Source organism: Sceloporus occidentalis, unplaced genomic scaffold, assembly GCF_023333645.1.
Source record: "Sceloporus occidentalis isolate IW3139 unplaced genomic scaffold, rSceOcc1.0.p SCAF_43, whole genome shotgun sequence".
Taxonomy (NCBI): domain Eukaryota; kingdom Metazoa; phylum Chordata; class Lepidosauria; order Squamata; family Phrynosomatidae; genus Sceloporus; species Sceloporus occidentalis.
Genome location: NW_028317023.1, coordinates 3,427,476 through 3,452,578, shown reverse-complemented (window position 1 = coordinate 3,452,578; position 25,103 = coordinate 3,427,476). Strand labels below are relative to the sequence as shown.

Sequence of the window (25,103 nt, the reverse complement as noted above, 5' to 3'; positions counted from 1 at the left end):
TATTCTAAGGTTTATTTGCTTAAAATACTATGGTGATGTGTTAAAGTAGTGAGATTATTTTCCTATGTAATTGATCATTTGCCTACATTTTTCCTTAAGTAGCATTGTGAGAGGGGCATGCTCTCCCTTGCCCTATGCCTCTTATACACCTAAGCAGTGGGTTAGCCTAGAACCTCAGAATCTAGAACCTTCACCATGCAAGTAGCCTATGCTCATATCACTCCATCTTTATCTCATGAGCCTCTGAAAATTCACCATCCTATCTCAGACCCTATTTCTAGCATCCCATAAACTTCTTTCTCTCAGTTATGTTGGAGGGGGGAATGAAACAACTGCTGTGTGCTAAGATTTCATGGCCGTGGGCATCTTAGTGCTTTCTTTTGCAATTTGTTGCTCACGTTGGTTGCGCATTCACATTTGCCCAGTGCTGCTGACTTACTGAGAGGTCCCATTCAATTTTTCTTAAAAAAATGCATATTACTCTGAAAGATCATTAATATGCGTTCTTCTTTGGTGAGGCTGTCATGGACATAAAGCTGTGTTTTTAACTTTACGCTTAACCTATTTGGGACCCAAATCCCTCTGCCTTTTTTTTTTTTTTTTTTGTCTTAGTTTAGAATGTTTGCTGGTTACAAGTGTATCAGTCATAACATCTTGTAACAATATGCATTCTATTCTATTGTATTGTATTTGCAGGAAAATAATTTGTTTAAGCTACCTATAGATAATCTTTTGTTGAGTTTTAATGTTATATTTTAGTTTTCATTCAATTTTCTCTTTAATGATTTCTGTGTATGATAGCGGGGATTGCATTCTCGGTGCGGATCTGCTAGGGTAGCAGGATCTTGACTTTGATTTGTGGTTTCAACTCCCTCAGTTAACTATTTACTATGGAGGGCCAACACGGACAGGTTTCCCCAGCAAGGCCTGAGCTGCCCTGGTATAATTCAATGTCACTTATGTAACTATACATTATACAGGGCTAACCAAGCTCATTCTGCAGCACAAGCTCACAGGTGTTGGCCCTCTGCCGCCAAGTTAAAAACACAATGCTCCCTTTAGTGAATCTAGCCCAAACAGCTCTTTATTTTGCCACAAACTGTAATTTTTCTCAAGGCAATTCCCTGTGATTGTATACGAGTATGTATGTTTAATGTTTATAATGCGCATGCGCTGTTTCAGACATCGCTTGAATTGGCAACATGATGATTGACGGAGAACACGCCCACTGCACGAAGCGCCTGGCCCTAGGAGCTTGAGTTCTGTCGCTGTGACGTCACTAACGGAATGTAGTAAAAGGAACGCCCCTAGCCGGCGTCAAGCGGCGGTGTCGATTGCAAAATGTCAGGTCGTTCGGTGAGAGCCGAGACCCGCAGCCGGGCCAAAGATGATATCAAAAAAGTGATGGCGGCCATCGAGAAAGTCCGCAAATGGTGAGAGGTCGCGGGGAATTAAGACAGCTGCGTCCCAGATAATGATGGGAGGGTGAAGGGCTCGTTCATGTACAGGTAGACTCGGAGAGCCGGCAAATAACTTGCAGCGAGGAAATCGCTCATTGGATGAGCAATTGATTGATGTTGCTGGCAGCCTTTGAGATCTCGCTGTGATGTGCCTGCTATTGGAATGGGGGAACAGTGACAACTCAGAGGGGCGGGAAGAGGGGGGGTTGTGACGCGGGGTGGATGACGTAAAGGGGCGGCAACGCTGCTATTGGTTGCGCGGTTCACCGATGACGCGCTAGGCTCTTACGCCTCTTTCTGGTTGCTATGGTAACTGACTTGTGCCACGGTTATTGGGCCAGAACTCCTAGGTCGGATAGCGCACTTCTGGCAGTGCTTTTTTTGTGTGTCGTCATGTTATAACGCCATAGCGTCACAGTTGTGGAAACGTAACCTTTCCTATTTTTAACATGCACTCTAATGTGGGGCACTGATTGACTACGTATTCCTACAGGAAGTTATAAGTCCGATGTATGACGTAGTAAGGGTTGATAAATGGGGAAGGAGCTGTCCTTGCCTTTATATTTGTTTGCATTTTTTATGTAATAAACAGTACTTTACAGAAGAAGCTTTCATTTGAGATGTATTTTTTTTTCACTAGAGGCACTAAATATACGTGCATACGAATGTGTATTATAGAATTGTAAGTGCTTTTGTATCTGTTTGCGAGGTTAAAAGATTACAGTGATTGTAGGTGCTACTGTATCTGCTGGCGCTATATAAATAAATGTAATGTAACTATAGTATGCATGTACCTGTGTTTGTCATGCTTGTTTGCACATCAGTGATGAACCTCACAAGTGTCTGTATTCTGTCCCTCTGTCTCCAGGGATGTAACTAGAAACCACAGGGCCCTGGTGTGAAAATTGCCCTGGAGCCCCCCAACTTTACCAGTTGATCTGTACCATCATTGCCACTTGCCCCCCCCCTTCTGGCACACATATGTAAACACACTTACACAAATTATACACACTTATTCATACTCGCTAAAACACACTCCATCTCACCCCACTTACACATCCATGCTCACACACACACATAAATCCAAACACAAATATATACATTCCCGGCCGCCCCGCTTAACTCTCACTGCTCCTGCAGCTTTCTCTCCAGCCGCTCGCTCACCACCGGGCAGTGGCGTCGCTAAAGGGGGGGGCGGGGCAATTGCCCCCCCCAGGTTATTCCTTGCCCCCCCCCCCCCCCGCCGCCGAATTTGTAACCACCCAGGACAGTCCCAGTCAGGTGCTAACGACGGCACCTTGCCGTCACTAGCACTACCTTACCTTGATGGAGGTCTGTGGACATCCATCACCACCTACGCCGGCGATCTGCCCCTCAAACTGAAGGGCATCACCGGGGCCACCCGTTCCGCCCGGTGCCGTCTCGCGCAATGACGCGATAACGTCACCGCGCAACTTTATTAACAACTGACAATTGTCAGTTAAAGAGGTATGGGGTCATGCTGCTTAGATGCCTGTATCTCAGGCATCTAAGCAGCTACATACCCCCAACATATACCGTTGGAAAGGTAATCACCTAACCTTTCCAACGGTATATAGATTGTAAAAAAATAATAACAAATATTAAGTTAAAAAAATAAAAATGTAAAAAAAATGATTTGGGGGTCTCTAAAGGCAGATAAAAAAAGATCAAAATTGCCTAGAGACCCCCAAATTAAATTATTTAAACAAAAAGTAGTTTAACTTTAAAAAAAAAAATAAAAAGTTTAAGTATTCTAGCTAAATGGTCACTGTGGTAGCCAATGTTACCACAGTGATCATATAGCTATAAAAAGTTACATTCCCTTTTTAAAAATGGCCGATACTAATTTTAAATCCTATGATGCCTTTGATCATGGGGTTAAATTTAGCCAACGGTAGAGGGAGGCAATTTTTGAAATCCTGATGAACTGCAAATATTATTAAAATCAGCCATTTAGCCCGTGCGGTACGTGAGTAACCATCTCATCCCTGGAGCGCCTTGCATTTTTGCTGTAAAAGTGTTTTTTTTTTTTTTTTCTCCCTTTACCATCATTTCTTTGGGATTGTAACGGGAAATAATGGTGTGTGCTTCTGCGAGTGAATGGAGATATGAAAGGCGTGTGAATGGTCAGTAATTAGGGTTAAAGCCTTGACGTGGCATTACTGCTCACGTAGGAAGTTAAATTATGGCACAAAAAGTACACATTTGCAAAAACGACATCCCTTGCTGCATGTGTTTCTAGTACAAACCTGGAGTAAGCAAGACAAAAATGAACATGTCGCTATGGTTAGAAAAAACATATTTTCTAGCCAAAGCGACATATTCCATCATTATTTGTGCACTCAACTTTTGTCCTAGAAATACATGTAGCCCCTCATTTGAAGCTCCAAGGGGTGTAGTTTCTTAAAATGGATGAATTGTCTGAATGAGGGAGAGCATGAGTTAATATGTGGATGATTTGTCTGAATGAGGGAGAGCATGAGTTAATGTGTTTGTGTGTATCATAGATGTATAATTGTGTAAGGGCAAAGATGGCACTAGCAGGATGTTTGAGCCTTGGGGACCAAGATGGCACAGGCAGGGTGTATATGGGACAAATCTTATGTGTGTTATCTGGGTGCTGACCAGGTTCTATGTGGACAGTGTGGTTGGGGTGTGCAACCTGTGATCTATCCCTGTAATCTAGGGGTTTTAAATATACCTTTAATGCCGTGTTTTTATGAGAATTCCAATTGATCTATACCTGCAAAGCTGGGTTTCTGTAGATCCATATCTGCTATGCTATGTTTCCATACATTATTTATGTATACCTGCAAATACAGGGTTTGTATGTCTTGTTCAGTTGATTAATACCTGCAATGCTGTTTCCATGTATTTATTTGATCTATACCTGCAATGGTACATTTCATATATTATTATTGTATACCTGCAAATACAGGATTTGTATGTCTGATTCACTTTATTTGATATATACCTTCAGTGCTGAGATCACAAGTGAATTTCAATTGATCTATACATGCAAAGCTGGGTTTTTGTGTTAATGTGTTGATCTATACCTGCTATCGGCAGCAGGGTCTAATATTTATGCCGTCGTTAGCACCTGACTGGGACTGTCCTGGGTGGTTACAAATTCGGCGGGGGGGCAAGGGGGGTTATTCCTTGCGACGCCACTGGGCTTCAGGGTTCCCATGTTGAATGTACAAGTATTGTATTGGCCAATAACAAAAGTATCATTCCATAGCACATTACTTTTGGCAATATATATATATATATATATATATATATATATATATATATATGTGTGTGTGTGTGTTTTTTCAGTGGTATGATTTAATGGTGGAAATTATTAATGCCCCCCCAGTTTGACTGTGGTATCTTGTGTGCCCCCCCTATATATTGTTTCTAGAGTCGCCACTGCCGCCGGGTCACATTACTGCCCCCCAGTGCTAGTCTAAAATAGATTAGGAAGGGTCCAGGTTGGAAGGACCAGTATACGGAGACCGGAACAAGAGCTGGCAGGGGTCGTCCCCTAGAGGCATGGGCCTGTCTCAGCTGTGGCCCCTGTAGTTACACCACTGCCTGGCTCCATGATGTCCCTTTTTTTTCTAGACAGTGTTCTACAGTCCTAAAAGCTACAATAATAAACAGTCCAAAATATGTTTATATTTGAAATTTTGTGAGTAAAATACATTACTCTTCATGGTAACCCATTATAAACCGCCATAGAGAGGCCACTACAGCAGTTAAAAAGCCTTGATAAGGCCCATGTCTTTACCTACACTCACTAAAACAAAAATGCCCCTCTTTGGCCACTTGAACTGTTAGGGGGTGTAATGATGGCTGTTAGGTGTGATGATGATTAGGCTTTACCCACTCCACATCTGATCTGGATCTCTGATCTGACCTTCCTTGCGCCCTACAAGCTATGACTAAAGAGTGGAGAATGGCAGCATGGAGTAGATAATACAACAGAGAACGTTATGCATTTGTGATAGCCAGGTACATGATTGAATAGGTACATGATTGAATAGCTATGCATTGATGAGGTACAGCTTCATGACTACAGGACTCTAAGGGAATTAGACAGCTAACTTTTGTAATTTGGTTAGATCCATCATGCCTATGTTTTGGTGAAGCCTTGAAGTAATGTCTGTTCATATCTGTGAGGGACAGCAAGTTATAATGTCCAGCGTGGGAGATGGGGGTCCTGTGTGGGATCCGGCTCATGGCTTTTCAATTCTTCTGTAATATTGCTGCTAAAAAAAAAAACAACAAATCAAATACGTTACTTTATAATTTTGTGTTTCTGAAGTCTGTTTCTACCCTGACTCATCGCAAGATAATGGAAACTTACTCTATGAGTCAGAGAAGCAAACTGTCTACGAGTCAAAATGTGTTGTTAAAAGCATATTGCAAAGTCTAAAAATAAAGAACTTTAGATGAAACCCTATTCATTGCCCTAAATTCCCCGGCTCATGCTATAGACCTGCACTGTTCATGGGTTTTCTGGCACCGGTGGTGTACGTTTAGGTGAAAACCCTGCAGGAGGTGGGCAGCATGGTTTGTACTTCTGATATAGACGCAAAAGGTGATCATTGTTAACCTTATTTGCATGCGCCTACCCAGAATCCCTTGTGGTTGTGGCAGCACCATGAGATTTTTGAGGGAAAAACAAGCCTTCTGGCTTGTCTGGTAGATGTAGATGAATGTTTAATAATACTTCTACTACCCCCTTAATTTTAAGTGGAAGGGTTTTCCCATCACCTTTACCCACCATAACATATCTATCTATCTATCTATCTATCTATCAATCTATCTATATATACACACATGTTTTGCTTATCACTGCTGTATTAGGAAATCTTGTACCAGGATAATCTAAATTAGAAATTTAGACTGTAAGCTCCACGGGGCATGGACCTTCTTTCCTAATGTAGTCATACTGTAAAGCAGTAAGTAAATATGTTACCGCTCAATACGAAAAAAAATATACATACACACACTTTGAAATGTTTGTTAGTTGGATACTTACACATTACGTTGGGGTTTATTGCTCCAAGTTACTGTTATCAATGAAGTTGGTTTGATCTGTCAAAATGAAATCTGCTTCTCTTCCACTGAGCATATATATTATAATAAACTAGCAATGGTGGTGTGTAAGTAGATCAAAATGCTCCTTTATTCTTTTAGGGAGAAGAAATGGGTGACAGTTGGTGACACTTCATTGCGGATATTCAAGTGGGTTCCCGTTATTGATGGAAGAGACGTATGTATATATCAGTATTAAGTCTAAACAGAATTAGAACTTAGCTGTGTATTCAGTGTTTACTGAAGCAATTATTCTTGCAAAAGATGTATATTTCTAAAAAATAAATAAAAATAAAAGGGGGGTGGGGCAAAAACATGCCACCAGTGCTGTATGGCTGAAATATTGAGTTCAAAGAAATAATGATTTAATCTTGCTGTCATCAATATGGAGTCCATGCCTCCTGAAGAACCTCTTCTGATGAGTGCTAGCTCCAATTTAACATAAAAGTAGTTGGCGTTTGGGGAACTGGATGACTGTAGTTTGCTCAGCCCCTGGCAGTATAGATAGAAGGAGATATAGAAGCTTACGTGTATTTTATATATTTTTATTTGCCAGAAGGATAAAAAGGGTAGTACACCCCAGAGCAATGCCTCGTCCACTGCCAACAACTCTCTCCTGCTGGAATTTCAGGGTAAGATCCACAGTCCTTTACTGTTCTGATTGTCCACATCACCATTTCTCATCTGGTCAACGGACTGTCCAGCCGAGACAGACTGTCCAACACTGCTGTCTTAAAGAGGAAACAAAAACATCAGCTCAACGTGTCTGCAAAGGGTTAAATGCAGTTACTTTCCTATGTTTTCTAACATAATTGCTTTCAGACAGCAGCAGCAGCAACATATTTCAAAATTTTTTCCAAACAAAACCGTTTGTTACATATTTGACACTAAATGGAGAGGGAGATCATAGGAGTTGCCCATTTACACGCTGTTGGGAAATTTCTTTCTATAAATTGGGGATCCAGAAGCTTGAAAATATATGTGCTATTTATATATCAGCGTGGATACACCTTTTTCTTATTTAATTATCTGTTAAATTTGTGTCACTTTGTACTCTTTGTACAGATGAGACCAGCAACCAGAGCTCACCCTCTGATGTTTATCACCTAAAGATGGAAAGCAGCACATCCAGCCCAAGCCCCCCACACAGCGAGTCCCCCAGTCCGGTACATACCTCAGACTCCCAGCCTCCAACACTAGGACAAGAGAGTCTTGATGGTAAGGAGACGATACATGGCATTTCTTTCATTCTTTGACTCATGTAGCGTCACTTTCTACCCCTACGGAGTATTCTAGATGATGGATACCACTCTGTATATGGATTGCTAACAAACAGGCCCTTTCCTGTTGATTTGTCATAAGAGGCTATCACAGGGTACCAATGGGAAATGTCTAAGTGGTAGTGGATGCAGCAGCTAAGACTGGTTCCAAAAGAAGACTTATATCCCCAGATAGCCAGTATTCAGCTTTTATGGTGGAGTTACCAGGGCTAACCTAAAGAGCCATCCCTGTGTCCATAACTGGACATATGCTGCATTCTGATTGGTCCCTGTCCCGACCAGCATTACAGTACCCATCAGGACAGTTGTTCTCTATCATCCTCCCTGTTCCTCTGCTTCCAGGCTCCTCCAGCTCCCCTCTTATCCTCCCAGCCCCTTCCTGTTTCTTACCTGCTCCCTCCACTCTGACCCAAGTCCTTTGTTCTTTTTACTCCAACGGGGCTAAATCCCTGCCAGGTCACGTGAGATCAGGTTGACAGCCTGGTCTCCTCTCTGACAGGCCCACAGTTTGTGGGGCCGAGCTGTCAGATTGAATGTAAGCGATGCTCTAACATTTCCCACTTGTGAAGTAATTGCTGATGTTGACAGGGGATCCCCTTTATGCAGCAGGGACTTGCAGGTCTCTTGGCACGGACTGATTGCACTGGTGATGTAATCTGTGACTGAATAGGGTTCCAGATCAGATCCCTGGTGTCATATAAGATGAAAGGGTGATAGAGGAGAAAGAGCCTGTGAAAGAAGAGAGTGAAGGTAGATAAAAGAAAGACAGAGGGAGAAAGCAAGAGAGAAGAAAAAAGTGCATGCAATTTTAATGACTGGCATATAGACCAGTTATTATTTGTATTATTATTACTAATTAATATTTATTAATTTAGAGCCCTGTGTGCCTCCTTCAGAAGTGGCCGATGAACCGCCCACCCTAACAAAGGAGGAACCTGCCCTTTCTGCAGCTCAGGTAAATGACTGAGATAAAATAGCCGACTATTAACATGAATCCATGCATCGCATGCCATTGTCATCTGTGCTACCGTTTAGAGGATCGTTTATTTCAGGACGTCAAAGGAAGGACGCTCTCACAAAGGTTTATCAATTCGAAGGATGCAATCAGTGGGTATGAACACAGATACTGGAGTGGGACACGTCTGGGTGAAGTGGGTGTTGCAAGTAGGCACACTAAGATCTGGCAGTACCATTTGGTGTTGGGAAAACATAATACATCTTGGTTTATGAAGTTAATAGTAGGCGTTGCAGCTACCCATGTGCCCTTGGTCCTACTTAATGGTTTAAGCTGTTCACTGCACACCACAGGGAAGAAGTTTTTGGCATGCGACTATACATTGTTAAATGGTAATGTCATGAGATCATCATGACCCAAGATGTACTGCGACATTAAAAATATATTAGGATGACAATTCTGTTTTGTGTCCCTGTGTTGCTACAGGCTGAGGAGCTGGAGGATTCAGGAGCCCCACCTTTAAAGAAGGTGTGCCGAGATGTGCCTTTACAGCCGCCAGCTAATCTCGAGACCTCGTTTCAGTGACAGATTTGTACTCTATCGTCTTGCTGAGACGTCTGTTGGAAAGCCTTAGTTGACAATGTTTGCACAGGAGGCTGGAAGTTGTATGACTTACCCGCAATGCACTTTGTAATCGAAAGAATTCTCCCCCCCCCCCCAGTCTCTAATCAAAGGCCTTTGGTCTTGTCTTGGAGGAAAGTTGTGTTTTTATTTTAATTTCCCCCACACGCTAGAGAGCTGAACACGGCACTAATGCTTTCACTATTTCCAAGGCTGATCTGACAATACATGTTCCCGGTACCAGTCTCGTACGCAAATGTGGAAATCAGTTGTTCATAACTGAGGCCAGAAGCATATTGCCTACTACGGAAAAATAGCTCAGTGTTTGAACCACGATTTGATGTGTAGTCTGGGCTCGGTTTCTAGTGTAACTGTTATTTAGACATATTTCACATTATCTTCAGCCATTATTTGCCGGTTTGATAGGAAGTGTATCCTAAAGCCATCTTCGGAACAGATCTAGAAAGCGTGTGTGTTGTTTAAGCTGAAAAGCCTTAAAAGAGGTGACTGTTTCCAAAAAATACAGCCAAAATGATCTGCAGAGTGTCCCTTTATAATCGTATTTCATGTCAGAGACCAAAGTAACGTATCCTTATGATCACTGCCAAACTCCAGAATATTGCACTCTTCTGATAACACATCAAACTGCACAATAAATAATTACAAAAGCCATTTACTGGAAATACCACACACCTTGTCCGATAAATCTGACCCTACAAAGATTGACTCTTTTTTTTTTTTTCCTTTCTGTCCAAAATGTCCCCTGGCAAGTTTTAAAGCACTTAGCGGTTCTCTGGATGTGTTTTTGCTTAAGAGAATATTTTTAATAAACAAAAGTATTTGAAAAAAAAATAGCGGTTCTTCTTTATTTCAAAATATTATATGCAAGATTAATGTAGGCATCAGTTTGCTTCGATTGGTTGGTTATCTTGATCTTTGTCTAGGGTGACCACATCAGCCATGATTTACACATTGTGTGAGATGTATAACCGCTTAATTCCCTTTAGTTTATACATCGCACACACACTGCAGCGCAGCACTTGCACTGAATAGCAGTTATGTCACGGAAAATATAACTGATGCGGATAAATAAGAGAGTTAATACCACTCCTTTTGTCTTTTGCTATCTCAAGTAGCAGAAAACTAGTTACATTCTTTTGCCATGCAGAGTATGGCCACTAGAGGGCATAAGAGTTAAGATATGTGCCAATGGAGGACCAATACAAAAAAGCCCCCTAAACGATAAATGTGATAGCGAGGCTCAAAATATTATTGGGGTATTGTCTGATATTCTGCCTATGGCAGCTCCTTTCATAAACACATCAATGCTTTTAATAGACTCTGCCACATGCACCTGTTCTCTACCATGGGTATACTTCATAGGCAATGTTCCATCTAATTTTTCTTAGTTGGCGTGCGCAGAAAATTTCTGTTGTGCAAAAATTTTCACAGAGCAAAAATTTTGTGCGCACAATATCAGCGCCGCATAAAGTTTCCAAAACATTATTATTGTTTTCTTTTTTTGGGAAAAACTGTTGTGCGCTCTCTAAAAACGCTATGTGCGCGCGCACAAGCGCACAGCTTAGAGGGAACACTGTTCATAGGTATGCCCATATTGGCAATGACTTTCCAAAGCTGTATAGACTGTCTGTATAAAGATCTCAAGATGATGCTGCCAGCCACTGCCATGACGTCATAAAACGGCACTGAAACAAATAATTTGATGGTAGTTAACCTTCAGTCCAGAACTCCCACTCCTCATATTAACAAATGAGTTTTAGCTTTGCTAATACCAGTACTTGTTGGAACACAGAACGCCTCAGTGTGATGGGTGAGTTCGGTATTTGTAACCAGCTTTAACAATATGCAAAGCTAACCGCGAGATTGGAAACTGCTGTTACTATCCTAATAACAACCTACAAAGAGAGATCCAATCAGGGATACATACAAAAGCCATGTGATCCAAATATAAACATCAATGTGCTCTCACTGTCAACCAATCACAAGTAGGATTACCTTAATCAGATTCCCAGAACTTCACCAATAAAGCAACACATCTGGATGGTTGCCATGACAGCTAGAGGATTGTGTAACACATCCATTATTGTGCCAAAGGTATGATCACATGATCAGTCAGAAGCCAATCATATCTTCTGCTTATTCTACCTGTTTCCATATCAACTGACTAATCATATTATCTGTAGCACAACCAATCACATCTGGCTCTGGATCGGCCTCTGGGGAAACAAGAATTCACAGAAGAAAAACACAGCCGTTCAGCAAGGTGCATTTTCTTCTTATATAAACACTCGCTGATACGTCTGTTTATTTATCGCATCATGAAGTGCTGTCGATATTCACATTTAGTTAAATAAAAGCTCATGGTAACCGTATTCCCAGGAATAGCAATCCATATGTGATTGGGGGAACCGATTACTTATACATCCCCTATACTGCTAGGGAGCAGCCATCAACACGTGAAATGTATGTGTCCTAGAAAAGACTAGGTATGAGACACATGTACCTGCCTACAGGGAAAAGAAAGGGACAGGCGTGCTAAAGAAATTCACTTTCATTATTATTTGGGTTCATATACAGGATCTTCGCCGTTTTTTATTTATTGTATTTTGGTATAAAACTAAAATATTTCTTGCTTCTAAATCACGATGTATGAGCCGCCTTGTCCTCAGGGAATAGTGGGGTTGAGAAGCTGCAGTTGGGGTAATGAGTCCCCCCCCCCCTCCGAAATGAAATAGTAATGCAGATAATTTACAACTTTGGAAATATGTCATTGGATTTATCCTTATTGAGATGAGAAACCTTCCAATGTTTCACGTTTCCAAAAATGCAACCAAAATGATCTGCAGAGTCCCTTTATAGTTCATGTCAGAGACAAAAGTAACGTATCCTTATGATCACTGCCCGACTCCAGAATATTGCACTTTTCTGATCACACGTCCAACTGTAGGATTCTAAAGCCTTTCTGTTACATCCCAAGCTGGGTGCTAGCCACCTCCTGAAACCAGACGTTTCCCCCAATTTAAATCTTTAAGGGGTGCAGCCTATAATCAGGGCTGAGATATTCTCCCTACATTCTCCGCTGATTAATTCCCTGTAAGCTCCACTTCCTCTCTTGCATCTTCTTGTTCTCCTGTCTTCTTTCTTCGCCCACCTCTCCCTGGTATTAACTCAGTGAACCAGGCCTCCAGGGTTCTTCTGTAAAGGGCAGAGCCTCCAGACGCACCCTCTCCCCCAACCGTTGGAAAGGCTGTCCATGTGGCGCGTGCTGTACCTCTCTCTCTACAATACTACTGCCTGCATTATTTTGGCTTCTTGGAGAACTTCTGCAAAATGGTGCAGCCACATCACGTGCCACGTAGACATCCTTTTCTGTTCCTCCAACAGGGGAGAAAGGTGTGTCTGGGGCCTCTGCCCTGGTTCAGGAAGCTGATACCAAGGAGAAGCGGACGAAGAAAGAAGACAGAACAAGAAGAGGCAAGAGAACAAACAAGGCTGCAGAAAAAGAGACAGGAACATGGAAGCATTTGGCAGAGAAGGTAGGGAGACATTGAGAGTGAGTATGAGCGAGAAAATACTGTTTTATCATCCTACTGTGTATTTTTTTTATTTAAAAAAATACATTTTTTATAAAACAGCTACAAACTATAGGGGTGTGGCCTATAGTCAGGGCAATACGGTATTGCATACCTAACAGCTCAAGTGGCCAAAAAGGGACTACTGCTTTAGTGGGTGTGGCAAGAGGCAGGGCTTTATTAAAATGTTACCTGCCCTTGTGGCCCATTGATGACCATTTCTAAGGAAGATTGTGCCTTTTACTTATTTAATTAAAACTAAAATCACGTTTCTGTTGTTTATAAACACATTATTGTAGCTTTTTGGGCCGTAGAACACTGCGATACCCACACATACAGCAAACATTCCGAGCTCCTACAAAAAGATGAACATCAGGGGAGGAAAGGGGTACACGTAGGTGTATTCACCAACATTTCCTTCTTGAATCCCGGGATAAAGGGGGCGGGGCCACGCTCTGACCCTGTAACATTGAGCTCTAGGCTACCCGGTGCAGATACTGGGTAGTTTGGAGCTCATTTACAACACATAGGTCGTGTGTGTCTTAGACATACACAGTTAAAACGTAATACCCTGTGCAGCAGCGTAATGCAGTGAGAAGGGGACTGTCTCGTAAAATTCGGGACTGTTGGCAGGTATGACTGAGGAGGTACGTTATTGGCGGTTACGTGATGTGCCCCGATTGTTCTTTATACAGGCGTTCGGTTGTCCGGTAATTGGGAATCCAACACTGGAAATGCATAATTCGAATCCTAAACCTTCGATGGCGCTAATTATCGGCATCCGTTACTTTAATCAACCCTATCGGACCTGAAGAAATGAACCGCACGAGCCAGAAGAGGGCGATGCAGCAATGCCTTTGGAAGCGCAGCTCCGAATCTCAGCGCGTCTCGGTCGGTAGAACGTACGCCTTACGTATGACGTTTTTCGACCAATCAGAGTGCACGCTGTGGTTGCCTAGGTGTAGGGGACGCTCGGCCTCGCGATGGCGGAAGATTGGAACCTGGATACAGGGGAGGCGGTGTACCGATCCAGGGACCCTATAAGGAATTTGAGGATACGGTGAGGGATGAAGTTACAGCGGCGGGGTGTAAGGCAGGGAGTTTGGGGCATCTTTTGGTAACTTAGCTTATCTCTGCTTCCATAGGGTAACCCTGCAGCGGGTGACGCCGGTAAGTGCCCTGGTGCAAAAAGTACAAGAAGAAGAAGAAGAAGGTATCGGCGGAGACCTGCCCCTCCGGAGCCTGAGTACTAATCCTACGGCTGGTGAGTGCACTGTGTCTACTGGAGATCAATAATGAGAGGTCGCTTGTAATGCTGGTAATCTGCCTCTCTAGTATAGATCTGTCGACAACAGACGTGTTGTTATATACATTGCCCCCCCCCCCCGTTTTTACACACAGCCCCCCCCCCCCCGTTTTTACACACAGCCCAGGCCGATTACAAGTGCTGGTGTGGTCCCAACCTCTTTAGATTTCCTAACACACAATATGGTTTATTAATCATAAAACTTCATGTAGCTGCATTCATTGTGTGTCATGGGTTCCCTTGGCCTAATACAAGGGTGATGTCACGCGAGGAGGGCTTCTAGATTTCACCAGAACTCCTTTATGACTTAGTGTGTATTGAATAAATCTGTCTGTATTACTGTCTCCCTGTTCTAACCATAAAGGTAACTAAACACATTGTTAGAGGTTTAAATTAGAGCACCTAGCTCTGGCGTTTGAAACTACGGTAGCCCGAAGGTTAGCACTTTGCCAGAAAAAGCAGTGCAGGCGTTGCTATCCCTTTAAATGGATATTCTCACCGTTCTAGTGTTTAAAACTTTTTTTTTTTTTAATGGAAAACAATTAGTTTTGGTGAGTAGAAGAGAGAGAAGTCCACAACAGGAATTTGGAAAAACCGCAGATCAACAAACTGTATAGGGGTCAACTAACTGCGACTGTGATTGTGATTGTTTCCCTTTAAAAACACAGAAATGCCTATTGAAGGTGGGATAAACTGACTTCACTATTTCTCGTAGAAATAGCAGGGAATGTCCTCTAAATATCAAACCACCATCTAAAATTGCATTCTACAGGTCCATAAATAATGTTTATGGGAACAATATGAAACTCCACTTGAATGGCATAAAAACGTTACTTTATTCCACACAATATTGAATTACGAAAGAAAAATATTTATTTTTGAGGTACTTAATCTTTAAAAGTGATGACCGTTTGAAAATCTCGTACGAGTTTAGTATAAAAGCCACCTTATACGAGTTTAATTAGTTTGAGATCTTCTACATCAATTGCATGATGTCAAGGGCGCTTATATCAGAGACGTGAATCCTTGATTTTGAAGATTTATAAGATGAATGTCCAGTTTACCTTGGTTTTTTTTTCAGGTGGACATCGACCTGGCGATGATGAAGAAGTTGCTGTTGTTTCCTGGCAGGAGAAGCTCTTTAGCCAGGTGACTTTTTAATAGTTCAACACCATTAGCAGGTGGTATGAGCCACGCATGCAAGATGGATAACATGCCTCAGTCTGTGTTTGGCTGTATGCAATAAAAAGATGGTCTGGTGTGAGTGATGTATTTAGGTTTTTCCTGCCCCGGGACTGAGAAATGGTTAACATGCACTTCTTCAAAATCACTTTTTTTGGTAACCTCCCTTCATATCAAGCCTTTAAAGATTATTCACGTTTCATCTACTATCCACGGATTGTTTCTCTTCCTTGCTCCATTTCCCCCCCATATCCATGACTCTGTGCCTAGTCGCCACTCCTGTTGTACAGATCTTTATTGGTTCCTTTTTCTATAAGCAGTGTGTAGCACAGACATGCTGTTCATTCCATCGTTCATTCATTCATTCATTCTATGGCTGCCTGCTGACGTTGGTCATTCAGCAGATGTGGGTGTCTGCTGGTGTATGGTGAAAACTCATGTGCCCCAGACAGGCTAGACTTTTGGTGAAAAGAGCTGTGTCCAAGACACACTATGTAATGTTTTCCCTGTTGGAATATGATGGCGCTATATAAAACAATATATGCCTTCTGCTACTATTTAACCATGAAATGTTAAAGTTATTGGTTTTCATCCCTTTTCCCTATCATTGTAATATATATCTGACTCATGAACAGTTTTTGCAATGTTTTGTTCTATTTTATGTCTTCCCGACGTTCTTTGTCCTGTGTAACACCTGTAATATCTTCCTGTGATTTCAGTTTGAATATGAACTGTATAAAAGTAAGGCTGCCTGTCAGAGTCCTCTGGATACGCAATATCATCAAGATGTGCTATCTCTAGGCAGCAGCAAGCGGAAGAACAGACGTATATTCACCTATACGGACCACGACCGATACACCAACCTAGAGGAGGTGATTTCACCATAAAGTCCAGCATTTGTTCAGAATTTAATCAAAGACTGAAACTCTGATCCTCAACAGTTCAAACAGTCTCTAGCTTCCTTCAGCTTCTGTCCTTTATCTGTAACCGGTTTTTATTTCTGTCTTTGCTTAGTTACCAGTAGTCTCTTGTGCTGCCCATACTTCTTAAACTGAAGCCCGCAACCGTCAACCTCTCTCTCTCCTTCTGAAATTCCAAGAAAAAGCCCCCTTTGAAATAAGCTTATTACATGTTTAGCTAGTATTCCCTACCCTCCATCATCATCATCTTCTCAAACTGTCTCTTCCTCGTCCGCCATGAATGTGTTCCACCTGTCACCCACAGCCTATATGGTAATCTTCTGAGCAGGGCCATCTTTATTATACGTAATAGACTTTATTTGCCTTTCAGTAAGAATGTTTTGTGTAAAGAACTATATGAATGACTGCTATATAAATATTGTTATCATTAATGTTTCTTACACTTAGCAAATAAAGTATTTATAAATCAAAGCTATTCTTAAATCTTTATGTTGACCCTAGCCTCTATTAAAAATGTGGATATACTATATAATCTGGATATACAGTATGCCTGTATTTTTTTGTCTTATCCATCTGGATGTTTGGATTCAGAAGGCTTTGGTCCACCGTTGGCATGTTAACGTCTATCTCGTTTCAGCATATTCAGTCAGTGACTACTTCTCATCAAGAGGCTCCAACGTTTCTTGTGGAACGAATGGCAAATGTCCGACGGAGGCGGCAGGATAAAAAACAATTGTATGAGGCAACCCTGAGTACTGTGCCGCACAAAACGCTATTCTCACACATTGTTAAAAATCACTTTCTAACCTTTTTTTTTGGCTGTTTTCCAGGGATGGAGTGGGACTGAGGAATCGTCTTATCACATGGAAGCCATCGGAGGAGTTTATTAGGAATAATCATATTATTAATACTCCTGTGCAGACCATGTACATCATGGCAGATCTATCTCCAAGTGGAATGTGAGTAACTCGCCTTGTTGGCTTATGTACTACACACCTCGTGTTTCTTTTGCGAAGCTAAAACTTTTAATGTTTACCATGTCTCTACTTAACCGCTTATTCACTGATCCTGAGGACGTCTTCTCAGCATCACAAACCTTGATGACTTTTATTTCTTAGAATGGTTTAATCATGCCTAGTGTGTCTTTCTGTTTGCTGTCAAGGGAATAATCCTATGTATTTTTCTTCTTCCAGGCTTGGGTGCAAGGAGAATGAACATGTTCTGTGTACTATACGTGTAGATGGTAATGGTGTCATCACACTGAAACCTGACATCACTGGCCTAAAAGGGCCCTACAGGTAAACAGTATATCAAGGCTGTATTTGTGTTTGCAAGATCCTTAATGGGCTTTCATGGCTCATCTGAGTGCACCAATGACTGGAAATGGAAAAAGGGCAAGTTACTGGTTCAGATAAAATCACCATAGATATCATCATTGATGCCTTAAATGTGTATCAGGTTTGTCAATATTCTGCAGTAGTTCGTCATGCTCCTGTTTGGGCCGAAGATCACTTCAGTTTATGACCACTGATTGTTGAACAAATATATAAATGTGAACATATAATGCATAAATCTAATTCTATTTGTTAGCCAGAAGAGCCCAGTAAAAATTAAAGGTATTAAGAATGCAAAAAGTGTTTATGAATCATGAGCCAACCCTTGATCTAGCTGACAAACGATAATGGATGGCATCCACAACCACGTGGACCAATTGGCTTTTATACAGTTACAAACCCAACACTGTTTAAAAGATGAACAAAATCCTTTTTATTCCTGTGAATGTAATCATATTCTCCATGTAACTGGCGGTAACGCACGTTGTTCTCATCTTTGTAGGCTGGAGGTTGAGGGCCACAAGCGAGAACTATGGGGATACACATTGCAGCACGTGTCTGAGTCTGTCCAGAAGGATGAACAAGAGCGAGAACAGAACCTATGCAAGGATGTAAGGAGACTGTAAAAGGGTGGTAATCAAGGGGGATTGGGAAAAGTATGTGAAATGTGTTTTATATGGTTAATTTCCAGTACTACATTACCTGATAGTAAAAGTTTACTGGTGCCAAACTGCTGACTATGGTGTCTGAATGACTTTTCTCCAGTTGTACAGCCGACACAAGGATTACCTGAACAGCCTGGTGGGCTCTGACTTTGAGATGGTAAGATTTCAGATGTTGTGTGTTTTTGTATAGCTATTTACCTAGCCGTCTACCTATAATATAGAAGGAATTGCGCCTGATATTTACCTTTTTGTGTTTTATTTTAAGGGTATTTGAAAATATGTATTGCTGCTTCAAGTGTATCCCTTTTTTGCTTGGAAAATTCTCCCGTTTTATTTTATGACTATCGTGTTAGCATAGACACAATGCTATAAAAAAAACTAACATTTTACATGCTACAGTGTTTTTTTTAAATGTTTTGCTTTGTTTGTAGCCTCCAGCTGGTACTCTACGTCTCTACGTTAATGGGGAGATTGGTAAGTGAATAAAATGTCCCTGTTTCAGACCAATATGCTTTACCAGTTGAGCTTTATAGACTTTTGTTTTTTGCCCGTAGTATCTGCGCAGGAGTATGACTATGATAATCTCTACGTCCACTTCTTTATGGAGCTACCTAAATGTAAGTAGCCAATGAATTATGTATATTCTTCATTATTATGTACCTTTCTATGCCCAATATACATGTTGTATCGGGCCCATGTTCTTGTACTCCCTCCAAAATAAACCAGAATACTAGATGTGAAGAAACCAATCAAATGGCCTATCCAACTGGAACCGACTACTTATCAAACATGGTACCCAAACATCTTATATATTTAACGAGCCTGATGTATTTTATTATACTGTGTGGGCTTTTAAAATGATTTTATTTTTAGATTGGTCCAGTCCAGGTTTCCAGGAGCTTTCAGGAGTGACCCAAAGCTGCAAAACCAAAGCATGTGGAAGGGTAAGATTTTTTTCTGAACATCTGAAGCCGGGTAAAAAAAAAACAAATTCTGTTACAAGCATATAACCTGACCGATCTGCTAGATATAAAACATTTGATATGTTTTTGTTTCTTATGTGGATTTGTAGTGTTTTTCATTAATTATGAACTACATGTCATTCTTATCTATATAATAATATATAATATGGAATATATAATAGGGCTGCAACTAACGATTATTTTAATAATCGATTAGTTGGTCGATTATTTTTTCGATTAATTGATTAATCGGATAAAAAAAAACAATATGCAAATTTTTCGTTTATTTAAAATAATTTAATGAACTGGATGTTGAAAAACACCTTAAAATTTACATTAACATTCTTATTTTGTTATGATGTAATAAAAAACAATATTTTCAAAGTACAAGAACCCAAACACAATATTTATGAAACAAAATAACCCCAAACATTCTGAAAAGAGGTGGACTATTACTGTTTAAGAAACTTTGCCCCAGCCCTGGCACTTTGCACCCAGCACTTTGCACCCAGCCCTGGCACTTTGCACCCAGAACTCAGTACTTTGCACCCAGAACTCAGTACTTTGCACCAAGCCCTGGCACTTTGCACCCAGCCCTGGCACTTTGCACCCAGCCCTGGCACTTTGCACCCAGCCCTGGCACTTTGCACCCAGCACTTTGCACTGTGCCCCTGCACCCAGTCTCCAACTCTGCCCTGCACCCAGCCCTGCCCCCACATTCTGCCCTGCCCCCACACTCACACCCTGCACCCACACTCACACCCTGCCCTGCACCCAGTCTCCCACTCTGCCCTGCACCCACACTCACACCCTGCATCCCCACCCCCACTTTGCCCTGCCCCCACACTCACAACCTGCCCTGCATCCCCACCCCCACTCTGCCCTGCACCCCCACCCCCACTCTGCCCTGCACCCATACTCACACCCTGCCCTGCATCCCCTGAAACCCCACCCCCGCGAATCGCTCTGTGCGAATGGAGCCACTCGCACAGAGCGATTCGCACAGACATGAAGAATACTTACCTCCGGAACGCGTCACGTAACTAAAAGAAGGCGGAGACTGCAGAAGCGGGGAACGCTCGCGGAGGTAAGTAAACAACGAATCGATCACTCGATTAATCGATAACGGAAATCGTCGACAACGATTTCTGTTATCGATTATTATCGATTTTATCGATTCGTTGTTTCAGCCCTAATATATAATAATAATATATGGAAGGTAACAGACCCTAGATATATTATATATATATTCCAGAAAGAGCTTTTGCGTTAACAAAAACCAATACATTATGTTGCTTTGACATGTGTATATATAAAATCGGCGTCCTGCTTAGGAAAAAAAAAAAGTGAACGCTACAGTACAAATTAGCTTTTTTTTTTCCATTTAGATTTTCATCCCGTACTAGCTTCGATATTAAGTCTATTCAGCTGGATTTTAGGAACAAAGTATTAATTATTATTAAATTCTTATTTTATTCTCATGAATTGATTATTTACAGGAGAACGTTGCATACTTTTCCTATCCGTTCAGCTTGGAAGTCTTCCTGTCTGAAGAGGTAGCATCAGAGGGTGAGTAGACTGGGGATATCTCTTCTCGAGGTGGCCATGCCCAAGATTTGTTTTCAGGGTGCAGCAAGAAAACGATGTTCCGGGGTGAACGTTGCTCTTTCGCCTATGCAATAGCCTGCTAACATACGCAAAGTAGCCAGCGCCACCGGATATCTGCCCAAGCATTTCATTGTAGGTTCTAGAATACGTTGAAGTGAGGCTAAGATGCTTGGTTGCCAAAGAGATAAGCATATTGAATGCATGTGATGCTAGTGTGGTGTTTGTTAAGGGGACACTGAACACAAAAACCAACGATGGCTCTATGACATTTGAGTGACATTTGGTATTTCAGATATCCCACAGTTGCCAGTTCTGTACTTTGAGGTCCTGTCTCTGGATTTTTGGCAGAGGTACAGAGTGGAAGGGTACGGGTCAGTTGTCTTGCCAGATACACCAGGTAATTACAAAATTAAAAAGCAGCATGCAATGACATTTTAAAAAACTTTGAATTATGTGCCAAGTGTCTTGATATGCATATTAAGATTGTTTTGGGTGCTTAGGGACAGAAACAAGCTATAACTCATGCTCTTTTGTGTATCTTCATCCTAAAAAGCGGGTAAAAATAATTTTGTAGCGGCTGATGACAGTCACACATATAGCTCCAATGAACTGGTTGGTAATATAAGCTTAGAATTGTCATAATTCTCCTTCTGTTCAGGAATGCACACTTGCACCGCTCGGACGTGGCGGCCCGTGGAGATTGGAACAGTGTCCGAGCTTCGGAGATTTTTCATAGGAGGATCACCAGAACTCGAGGACATGACCTACATCAGGATCCCAGGAACATTCCAGGTAACAAAGGATTTGGTTTTAAATTTCAAATATAATCTCCACGTATTTAATGAACAGTCGCATTGTATTGACATATATATTAGTTTGAAACAAGGTGTATACTCTCTCTGCCCACAGGGGGATCGCCTCAGTCGCATCGGCTTCAGGACAGAGACAACAGGGACAGTGACGTTTAGATTTCATTGTATACATCAGTCACGGTATGATCACACAGTGGCACAACAGAACTTTCCTGGCGGCCACCAGTCTTCATGCATGTATCCATACTGGCTCTCTTACAACATGTTATTGAATGTCTGTGAGCGTCATACTTAACTTGTATACAGCTTTATATTGTTTGCTTAATATTTGTATATTTAAATTTTCTAAGATAGGCATAAAGAAATAGATGATGAGTGAACCACAAGAAGCTGCCATAAGTCCCCCCTAGCATTCCCATTGTTATGGTCCTCAAGCATGAATACAATTCAATAAACATCAGACCTTCATATGTTGGTACAATTGATGTTAAGCATTACGATAGACGTGGGTTAGAGGTAGGTTAATGCTGTGGTATCAGCACGTAGAAACCGGCTGTAGCGTGTGATGAGAACAACCTGAAAAAGCCAGAACAAAATGTCCCAACACAAGGTGGGGGATTTCCACAAGTGGCAAATGTCATTAGCGCCAGATTCAAAGAGTTAATTTGTGTGCCAAGAAGCCCTGGCCCCTCAGAGCTATGGGAGCATAATTACAATATAATATTAACATTTTATACATAATAGGTTTGAAAGAAAAATAATAATTAAAAAAAAAAAAATATATATATATATATATATAATATACCTGTATATAATACATTTAGTATAATTGCATTTTTAAAGGACATATTTAGTGTTTGCTATAATATTTTCATGGTTCAGGATTAAACATAAATATATGGCTGACTACTATTAAGTCGTAAGGGGTGTGCATTAAGTTCATTGCTAAGTATATTGCATAGACTCGCTCAGCCTTAAATAGCGTTAAATAAGTAATTAAATATTCCGTATATTATTGGGCATTATCTTATGTCTGTGTGTTGATTTGCAGATCCTTCCTTGACAGCAGCTCCCTGAGGAAAAGAATGCAAAGCGTCTTGGATCGTTTGGGAAGCTCCAGCCAGCAAAGTACCATTCTCAATGTCCTCGGTATGTGAACCCCTGTGGATTCTCTGTACAACACGTATCCATTTAGTAATTTATGATACCGAGACCACAAGGAGTGGCGCTTCACCTTTCTCATGGCTGCCAAGTGGTTAAATGGTTAATGTATTTAGCAGCATTGACTATGAATCAGAGGTCTTCTGGTGGAGTGGAGGAATGAATTTTATGTTTTGCATGCCAATAGAAAAACATGTTGAATTTATCTTAAACTCCAATGCAGAGCCCTTGGAGATGACTGCTGCCGCCAGTACAGGTGACTGGGTCCCATTTGGATTCCCATTGTCTCTGTCTAAAGTGTGTGTGTGTGTGTGAATGGCATCATTCATTACATTCAATTTGTCAAGTGGTGACACCTTGTGGCCATTTTGCATTACTGCGCAAAAGTCCATGTGGGATAGTGACATTAGTGACAGTATTGACACTGCTTTACAGATCACACAGTATTTGGTTTGTAGGGTTATATCTTCCAGGTAATGTAGCAAATTGGTACCACGTATATCATGCAACCTTCATTTCCAAAGACACCACACTGCCGGTCTTATTGCACACAGCACCATGTAAGCATGACATGTGATCCTATGGCATTTCAGAACCTTCCTAGCAGTAACGGTAATTCTATGGAGAGCGGCATTTGTTAGCAACTCATGGTTTATTGGCAAGTTTCTACAAGGGTGACCTGAAAATCAGAGGACCCTTTGAAGGGATCCAGGCTTGGCAGCCATTTGCAGGGTATTTGAATCTGAGTTGACCTTTCTGTGTGCTTCTGGTTACGTTCAGATGAGCTGTGGCTATACAGTCCAGTGATTAAGGTTCAAAAGTCGGGGCTAAGTGAGCAGACACTTCGCGCTTTACATTAGGGAAAGACACGTCTAGTGGGCTGCCCCTGTAAGAAACACTTGGATGGCTCTGTATAATGCATGGTTAAAAAAGAGTGAAAATTCGTGACCTTTGACTAAACCCCTACATGTCCTCAGTCACACTTAACCAACGCTCTGCAGGGAGATCCTGTTCTTCAACAAAAATCTAAACGCAAACGATGAGATTATCCTCTCGTATTATTCTTCACACTTAAAAATCTCACTACTGGTTTCAGCCTAGAAGTCCTATGCTGATTAGTGGGATGACCATGTTTTATAATTAATATCGTATCTCCTAATCCAAGTGTTAATTTGATTTTTTTTAAATGGAATCCAAAAATAAGATCAGACTATTTCCCAATTAGGCTCTGTGCAGCGTATTATCTCTGAATACAGTTTACTGTCCCAGACACCCCTGTAAGGAAGGATGCATATTAAAATATTCTGAGTACTTTTAATAACGGAGTGTCCCTTTTAATTATAGCTAGGCTTGATTTTAGCAGATAGGCTATTACACTTTAATAAAATAACTGATAATTTATAAATAAACTTAAAAATACTTAAATAGTGGCAGACATTGAATTATCAAGTCTACATCTACATCATTATCAACTCTGTCTGCCAAAAGCCTCTTGTTAGCAGGGGTTTATTTTAATGTATGTGGTTTGTGTGTTTTTAGATCCCGTGTACATTGTTGCTGCATATGCTGTTGCTATATATTGAGGAATTGTAACTGCTTTTTTTTTTATATATATAAAAATGTGCTCAATGGCATTACAGATAGCAAGGTGGTATTGAGTGAAGGACCCATTTGATTCAGATATACACGATTTCACAATTAAATAGATTCTGCATATTGGTTTTGATACGTAATTCTATGATTAGATAGAATGATTTTCTAATTATACCTAACACTGTATGTAGTATGCCATGTTTGATACTAGAAATAGAAGTTCTGTTCACTGTTACCTGCAGTATTTAAACATGTTAATACACGAGTGATTGACTGTCTTATAATTACAGATGCCTTCCAGAGAGCACAGACGCGCATGCGCCTGGCTAGGGCTGGACTTCCTCAGGATATTCTGAACACCTCCAGGGCATCACAGCATCAGTCCCAAGCTTGAAGACACTCGGGCAATTACTATGATGCACGGGAGAGAAAGACACGGCCGCTTCATATCCAACAGAGTGATAACCTGTGGCTATTATCACATCTGATTGATTGTTTCTAGAATGAGTGTGGAAAGCATAGACCTCCTTAGAGCACCAGAC

At 41.3% G+C, this 25,103-nt stretch overlaps 2 protein-coding genes across 2 annotated transcripts; both read left to right on the top strand.

Annotated features, from left to right (window-relative positions):
* The first annotated feature begins 1,341 nt into the window (after nt 1-1,341).
* Nucleotides 1,342-9,389, top strand: LOC149289709 (B-cell CLL/lymphoma 7 protein family member B-like). Its single transcript, XM_089490234.1, has 6 exons — nt 1,342-1,433; nt 6,672-6,747; nt 7,126-7,201; nt 7,635-7,787; nt 8,725-8,804; nt 9,291-9,389. Exons 1-6 carry the CDS (start codon nt 1,342-1,344, stop codon nt 9,387-9,389), a joined length of 576 nt encoding a protein of 191 aa, XP_089346360.1.
* Nucleotides 9,390-14,001: 4,612 nt separating this feature from the next.
* On the top strand, nt 14,002-24,955 carry LOC149289708 (tectonic-like complex member MKS1). Its single transcript, XM_089490313.1, has 18 exons — nt 14,002-14,078; nt 14,164-14,282; nt 15,406-15,473; nt 16,226-16,378; nt 17,064-17,161; nt 17,257-17,385; nt 17,620-17,724; nt 18,263-18,371; nt 18,526-18,582; nt 18,857-18,899; nt 18,980-19,042; nt 19,299-19,369; nt 20,887-20,956; nt 21,288-21,392; nt 21,654-21,787; nt 21,905-21,987; nt 22,859-22,956; nt 24,852-24,955. Exons 1-18 carry the CDS (start codon nt 14,002-14,004, stop codon nt 24,953-24,955), a joined length of 1,686 nt encoding a protein of 561 aa, XP_089346439.1.
* Nucleotides 24,956-25,103: the final 148 nt, after the last annotated feature.